This window comes from Salmo salar, chromosome ssa02 (assembly GCF_905237065.1).
Source record: "Salmo salar chromosome ssa02, Ssal_v3.1, whole genome shotgun sequence".
In the NCBI taxonomy this organism is placed as follows: domain Eukaryota; kingdom Metazoa; phylum Chordata; class Actinopteri; order Salmoniformes; family Salmonidae; genus Salmo; species Salmo salar.
In genome coordinates, this window is record NC_059443.1 from 84,239,260 (window position 1) to 84,247,487 (window position 8,228).

General features: G+C 47.6%; 1 protein-coding gene across 2 annotated transcripts in view; it reads right to left on the reverse strand.

The window, feature by feature from the left end:
* Positions 1 to 2,834: 2,834 nt before the first annotated feature.
* LOC106593486 (tektin-3) overlaps positions 2,835 to 8,228 on the reverse strand; it is a 12,965-nt gene continuing 7,571 nt past the window's right edge. Inside the window, exons 5-7 of one of the 2 annotated variants that reach the window (XM_045713903.1) lie at positions 4,687 to 4,917; positions 4,436 to 4,590; positions 2,835 to 3,947 (exon numbers count right to left, since the gene is read on the reverse strand). In XM_045713903.1, the coding sequence (XP_045569859.1) occupies positions 3,901 to 3,947; positions 4,436 to 4,590; positions 4,687 to 4,917 (433 nt within the window). In that variant the 3' untranslated portion in view covers positions 2,835 to 3,900. The remainder of the gene's footprint in view (positions 3,948 to 4,435; positions 4,591 to 4,686; positions 4,918 to 8,228) is intronic. The other variant, XM_045713899.1, reaches the window with a different exon arrangement.

An 8,228-nucleotide genomic window follows, 5' to 3' on the forward strand; every position in this document is an offset into this window, starting at 1 on the left:
CTGGGACACCAAATCTGGTTTACACTGGGACACCAGATCTGACTTAGAATGGGACACCAGATCGGAATGACAGAAGCGAATGGGACACCAGATCAGAATGACAGAAGAGAATGGGACACCAGATATGAATGACAGAAGAGAATGGGATACCAGATATGAATGACAGAAGAGAATGGGACACCAGATATGAATGACAGAAGAGAATGGGACACCAGATATGAATGACAGAAGAGAATGGGACACCAGATATGAATGACAGAAGAGAATGGGACACCAGATCGGAATGACAGAAGAGAATGGGACACCAGATCGGAATGACAGAAGAGAATGGGACACCAGATCTGAATGACAGAAGAGAATGGGACACCAGATCTGAATGACAGAAGAGAATGGGACACCAGATCGGAATGACAGAAGAGAATGGGACACCAGATCGGAATGACAGAAGAGAATAGGACACCAGATATGAATGACAGAAGAGAATGGGATACCAGATATGAATGACAGAAGAGAATGGGACACCAGATATAAATGACAGAAGAGAATGGGACACCAGATATGAATGACAGAAGAGAATGGGACACCAGATATAAATGACAGAAGAGAATGGGACACCAGATATAAATGACAGAAGAGAATGGGACACCAGATATAAATGACAGAAGAGAATGGGACACCAGATATGAATGACAGAAGAGAATGGGACACCAGATATAAATGACAGAACTATTTAGACTGTTACTATTTAGACTGTTACTATTTAAACTGTTACTATTTAGACTGTTAGCTATTTCCAACCAGTATGGAGCAGATAGGAATAAATGATCAAGATGAACTAACAATAATACAATGACAGAAGTGACTGGGACACCAGATCTGGTTTTCACTGGGACACCAGATCTGGCTTAGACTGGGACACCTGATCTGAACGACAGAAGAAACTGGGACACCAGATCCGGCTTAGAATGGGACACCAGATATAAATGACAGAAGAGAATGGGACACCAGATATGACTTAGAATGGAACACCAGATCTGGTTTACACAGGGACACCAGATCTGACTTAGAATGGGACACCAGATATGAATGACTGAAGCGACTGGGACACCAAATCTGGTTTACACTGGGACACCAGATCTGACTTAGAATGGGACACCAGATATGAATGACAGAAGAGAATGGGACACCAGATCTGACTTAGAAAGGGACACCAGATCCGGCTTAGAATGGGACAACAGATATGAATGACAGAAGAGAATGGGACACCAGATATGAATGACAGAAGAGAATGGGACACCAGATCTGACTAAGAATGGGACACCAGATCTGAATGACTGAAGCGACTGGGACACCAAATCTGGTTTACACTGGGACACCAGATCTGACTTAGAATGGGACACCAGATATGAATGACAGAAGAGAATGGGACACCAGATCTGACTTAGAAAGGGACACCAGATCCGGCTTAGAATGGGACAACAGATATGAATGACAGAAGAGAACGGGACACCAGATATGAATGACAGAAGAGAATGGGACACCAGATCTGGTTTACCCTGGGACACCAGATCTGACTTAGAATGGGACACCAGATCTGGCTTAGAATGGGACACCAGATCTGACGTAGAATGGAACGCCAGATATGAATGACAGAAGAGAATGGGACACCAGATATGAATAACAGAAGAGAATGAGACACCAGATCTGGCTTGGAATGGGACACCAGATATGAATGACAGAAGAGAATGGGACACCAGATCTGACTTAGAATGGGACACCAGATATGAATGACAGAAGAGAATGGGACACCAGATCAAACTTAGAATGGGACACCAGATATAAATGACAGAAGAGAATGGGACACCAGATCTGAATGACAGAAGATAATGGGACACCAGATCTGAATGACAGAAGAGAATGGGACACCAGATATAAATGACAGAAGAGAATGGGACACCAGATCTGAATGACAGAAGAGAATGGGACACCAGATATGAATGACAGAAGAGAATGGGACACCAGATATAAATGACAGAAGAGAATGGGACACCAGATATGAATGACAGAAGAGAATGGGACACCAGATATGACTTAGAATGGGACAACAGATAGGAATGACAGAAGAGAATAGGACACCAGATGGGAATGACAGAAGAGAATGGGACACCAGATGGGAATGACAGAAGAGAATGGGACACCAGATCTGAATGACAGAAGAGAATGGGACACCAGATATGAATGACAGAAGAGAATGGGACACCAGATCGGAATGACAGAAGAGAATGGGACACCAGATCTGAATGACAGAAGAGTATGGGACACCAGATATGCATGACAGAAGAGAATGGGACACCAGATATGAATGACAGAAGAGAATGGGACACCAGATATGAATGACAGAAGAGAATGGGACACCAGATATGAATGACAGAAGAGAATGGGACACCAGATATGCATGACAGAAGAGAAATGGACACCAGATATGCATGACAGAAGAGAAATGGACACCAGATATGACTTAGACACCTTTATTCAACAGATTCACAGAAGAGAATAGAAAGGACCTTCAATCTGTCTCTGTGTGTCTGTTTATGTCTTGTCTATGTGGAACCCACCAGTCTAGAGGGGTATGTCTTGTCTATGTGGAACCCACCAGTCTAGAGGGGGATGTCTTGTCTATGTGGAACCCACCAGTCTAGAGGGGTATGTCTTGTCTATGTGGAACCCACCAGTCTAGGGGTGGAGGGGTATGTCTTGTCTATGTGGAACCCACCAGTCTAGGGGTGGAGGGGTATGTCTTGTCTATGTGGAACCCACCAGTCAAGAGGGGTATGTCTTGTCTATGTGGAACCCACCAGTCTAGAGGGGTATGTCTTGTCTATGTGTAACCCACCAGTCTAGGGGTGGAGGGGTATGTCTTGTCTATGTGGAACCCACCAGTCTAGAAGGGTATGTCTTGTCTATGTGTAACCCACCAGGCTAGAGGGGTATGTCTTGTCTATGTGTAACCCACCAGTCTAGGGGTGGAGGGGTATGTCTTGTCTATGTGGAACCCACCAGTCTAGGGGTGGAGGGGTATGTCTTGTCTATGTGGAACCCACCAGTCTAGAGGGGTATGTCTTGTCTATGTGGAACCCACCAGTCTAGAGGGATATGTCTTGTCTATGTGGAACCCACCAGTCTAGGGGTGGAGGGGTATGTCTTGTCTATGTGGAACCCACCAGTCTAGAGGGGTATGTCTTGTCTATGTGTAACCCACCAGTCTAGAAGGGTATGTCTTGTCTATGTGGAACCCACCAGTCTAGGGGTGGAGGGGTATGTCTTGTCTATGTGTAACCCACCAGTCTAGAGGGGTATGTCTTGTCTATGTGGAACCCACCAGTCTAGAGGGGTATGTCTTGTCTATGTGGAACCCACCAGTCTAGAGGGATATGTCTTGTCTATGTGTAACCCACCAGTCTAGAGGGGTATGTCTTGTCTATGTGGAACCCACCAGTCTAGGGGTGGAGGGGTATGTCTTGTCTATGTGGAACCCACCAGTCTAGGGGTGGAGGGGTATGTCTTGTCTATGTGGAACCCACCAGTCTAGGGGTGGAGGGGTATGTCTTGTCTATGTGGAACCCACCAGTCTAGAGGGATATGTCTTGTCTATGTGTAACCCACCAGTCTAGAGGGGTATGTCTTGTCTATGTGGAACCCACCAGTCTAGGGGTGGAGGGGTATGTCTTGTCTATGTGTAACCCACCAGTCTAGGGGTGGAGGGGTATGTCTTGCGGAGTCCTAGACATCTCTCCTGGTCGATAAAGAGGGAGTGGGTCTTAGTGCAAAGCTCCTGTTCTAAACCACTCTTACAGTCAGCCAGCTGCTGCAGGACAGCCTGGGCTTCAGACAACCTCTGTCTTAGAGATAAAACAGTGTCCTGGAGACCAGACACCTCAGACAGCAATCTGGAATAGAGAGAGAGAGAGAGAGAGAGAAAAAAAGAGAGAGAGAGAGAGAGAGAGAGACAGACAGACAGACAGACAGACAGACAGACAGACAGACAGACAGACAGACAGACAGACAGACAGACAGACAGACAGACAGACAGACAGACAGACAGACAGACAGACAGACAGACAGACAGACAGACAGACAGACAGACAGACAGACAGACAGAGAGAGACAGTGACAGTATATAGACATAATATGACATTTCAAATGTCTTTATTCTTTTGGAACTTCTGTGAGTGTAATGTTTACTGTTCATTTTTATTGTTTATTTCTTTTTTGTTTATTATCTACTTCACTTGCTTTGGCAATGTTAGCATATGTTTCCCTTGCCAATAAAGCCCCTTGAATTGAATTGAGAGACAAAGAGAAAAGCACACAGATTAATATATAATTAGCCACTTAGCCTACATGCTATGTTTGTAAGCATGAGAGTGTGTGTTACCTGGTGTGTGGGTGGTCCCTGCAGAGCTCCATGTTAGGTCTATGGGTGCGCTCCTCCAGCCTGGACTGAGCCACTCTGAGGGGGGCCCTCTTCGCCCAGATGGACCCCTCCAAATCTGAGATGGTACGCTCCGTCTGGTGCATCTCCTGCAGGGTCTGGAGAGAGATGGAGAGGGAGGGGGGGGTCAGCCCAAAAACACAAGTGGACACACACAGAACACACAAAACAATGACAAAAATCCACATACAGACCCCCCCACCTTGGCCAGGTGCTGCTGTAGCGTGTTCCTAGCGTGTGTGGTTTGGTTGACACGGAGTGTGAAGGCAGCGTTGACACGGTTGTACTGAGACCACATGTCTCTCGCCGTCGCAACCAGGGTTCCCTCCGCCAGCTCCGTTACTTCCCGCGTGGCTCGCCGCTCCGACGCCGACTTCCCAATGTTGTCCTCCGAATACTGCACCCACGACACCGGCACTGAGACACTACAGGGAGGGAGGAGGGACAAAAAACATGTTGCCAGGATGTCCTTAGTGTGTTGCATCTGATTGAATGAAGTGTTTGAAGACAACCGTGTGAGAGTCTGTTACCAGGAGGCTGAGGTCAGGGTGATAACTGGTAGCAGGAGAACAGTTGGTCAGTGTTACCTGGTATCTACCATGCTGAGGTCAGGGTAATAACTGGTAGCAGGAGAACAGTTGGTCAGTGTTACCTGGTATCTACCAGGCTGAGGTCAGGGTAATAACTGGTAGCAGGAGAACAGTTGGTCAGTGTTACCTGGTATCTACCAGGCTGAGGTCAGGGTGATAACTGGTAGCAGGAGAACAGTTGGTCAGTGTTACCTGGTATCTACCAGGCTGAGGTCAGGGTGATAACTGGTAGCAGGAGAACAGTTGGTCAGTGTTACCTGGTATCTACCATGCTGAGGTCAGGGTAATAACTGGTAGCAGGAGAACAGTTGGTCAGTGTTACCTGGTATCTACCAGGCTGAGGTCAGGGTAATAACTGGTAGCAGGAGAACAGTTGGTCAGTGTTACCTGGTATCTACCAGGCTGAGGTCAGGGTGATAACTGGTAGCAGGAGAACAGTTGGTCAGTGTTACCTGGTGTCTACCAGGCTGAGGTCAGGGTGATAACTGGTAGCAGGAGAACAGTTGGTCAGTGTTACCTGGTATCTACCAGGCTGAGGTCAGGGTAATAACTGGTAGCAGGAGAACAGTTCGTCAGTGTTACCTGGTATCCAGGAGGCTGAGGTCAGGGTAATAACTGGTAGCAGGAGAACAGTTGGTCAGTGTTACCTGGTATCTACCAGGCTGAGGTCAGGGTAATAACTGGTAGCAGGAGAACAGTTGGTCAGTGTTACCTGGTATCTACCAGGCTGAGGTCAGGGTAATAACTGGTAGCAGTAGAACAGTTGGTCAGTGTTACCTGGTATCTACCAGGCTGAGGTCAGGGTAATAACTGGTAGCAGGAGAACAGTTGGTCAGTGTTACCTGGTATCTACCAGGCTGAGGTCAGGGTAATAACTGGTAGCAGGAGAACAGTTGGTCAGTGTTACCTGGTATCTACCAGGCTGAGGACCGGGTAATAACTGGTAGCAGGAGAACAGTTGGTCAGTGTTACCTGGTATCTACCAGGCTGAGGTCAGGGTAATAACTGGTAGCAGGAGAACAGTTGGTCAGTGTTACCTGGTATCCAGGAGGCTGAGGTCAGGGTAATAACTGGTAGCAGTAGAACAGTTGGTCAGTGTTACCTGGTATCTACCAGGCTGAGGTCAGGGTAATAACTGGTAGCAGGAGAACAGTTGGTCAGTGTTACCTGGTATCTACCAGGCTGAGGTCAGGGTAATAACTGGTAGCAGGAGAACAGTTGGTCAGTGTTACCTGGTATCTACTAGGCTGAGGTCAGGGTAATAACTGGTAGCAGGAGAACAGTTGGTCAGTGTTACCTGGTATCTACCAGGCTGAGGTCAGGGTAATAACTGGTAGCAGGAGAACAGTTGGTCAGTGTTACCTGGTATCTACCAGGCTGAGGTCATGGTAATAACTGGTAGCAGGAGAACAGTTGGTCAGTGTTACCTGGTATCTACTAGGCTGAGGTCAGGTTAATAACTGGTAGCAGGAGAACAGTTGGTCAGTGTTACCTGGTATCTACCAGGCTGAGGTCAGGGTAATAACTGGTAGCAGGAGAACAGTTGGTCAGTGTTACCTGGTATCTACCAGGCTGAGGTCAGGGTAATAACTGGTAGCAGTAGAACAGTTGGTCAGTGTTACCTGGTATCTACCAGGCTGAGGTCAGGGTAATAACTGGTAGCAGGAGAACAGTTGGTTAGTGTTACCTGGTATCTACCAGGCTGAGGTCAGGGTAATAACTGGTAGCAGGAGAACAGTTGGTCAGTGTTACCTGGTATCTACCAGGCTGAGGTCAGGGTAATAACTGGTAGCAGGAGAACAGTTGGTCAGTGTTACCTGGTATCTACCAGGCTGAGGTCAGGGTAATAACTGGTAGCAGGAGAACAGTTGGTCAGTGTTACCTGGTATCCAGGAGGCTGAGGTCAGGGTAATAACTGGTAGCAGTAGAACAGTTGGTCAGTGTTACCTGGTATCTACCAGGCTGAGGTCAGGGTAATAACTGGTAGCAGGAGAACAGTTGGTCAGTGTTACCTGGTATCTACCAGGCTGAGGTCAGGGTAATAACTGGTAGCAGGAGAACAGTTGGTCAGTGTTACCTGGTATCTACTAGGCTGAGGTCAGGGTAATAACTGGTAGCAGGAGAACAGTTGGTCAGTGTTACCTGGTATCTACCAGGCTGAGGTCAGGGTAATAACTGGTAGCAGGAGAACAGTTGGTCAGTGTTACCTGGTATCTACCAGGCTGAGGTCAGGGTAATAACTGGTATTAGGAGAACAGTTGGTCAGTGTTACCTGGTATCTACTAGGCTGAGGTCAGGGTAATAACTGGTAGCAGGAGAACAGTTGGTCAGTGTTACCTGGTATCTACCAGGCTGAGGTCAGGGTAATAACTGGTAGCAGGAGAACATTTGGTCAGTGTTACCTGGTATCCAGGAGGCTGAGGTCAGGGTAATAACTGGTAGCAGTAGAACAGTTGGTCAGTGTTACCTGGTATCTACCAGGCTGAGGTCAGGGTAATAACTGGTAGCAGGAGAACAGTTGGTCAGTGTTACCTGGTATCTACCAGGCTGAGGTCAGGGTAATAACTGGTAGCAGGAGAACAGTTGGTCAGTGTTACCTGGTATCTACCAGGCTGAGGTCAGGGTAATAACTGGTAGCAGGAGAACAGTTGGTCAGTGTTACCTGGTATCTACCAGGCTGAGGTCAGGGTAATAACTGGTAGCAGGAGAACAGTTGGTCAGTGTTACCTGGCATCCAGGAGGCTGAGGTCAGGGTAATAACTGGTAGCAGGAGAACAGTTGGTCAGTGTTACCTGGCATCCAGGAGGCTGAGGTCAGGGTAATAACTGGTAGCAGGAGAACAGTTGGTCAGTGTTACCTGGTATCTACCAGGCTGAGATCAGGGTAATAACTGGTAGCAGTAGAACAGTTGGTCAGTGTTACCTGGTATCTACCAGGCTGAGGTCAGGGTAATAACTGGTAGCAGGAGAACAGTTGGTCAGTGTTACCTGGTATCTACCAGGCTGAGGTCAGGGTAATAACTGGTAGCAGGAGAACAGTTGGTCAGTGTTACCTGGTATCCAGGAGGCTGAGGTCAGGGTAATAACTGGTAGCAGGAGAACAGTTGGTCAGTGTTACCTGGTATCCAGGAGGCTGAGGTCAGGGTA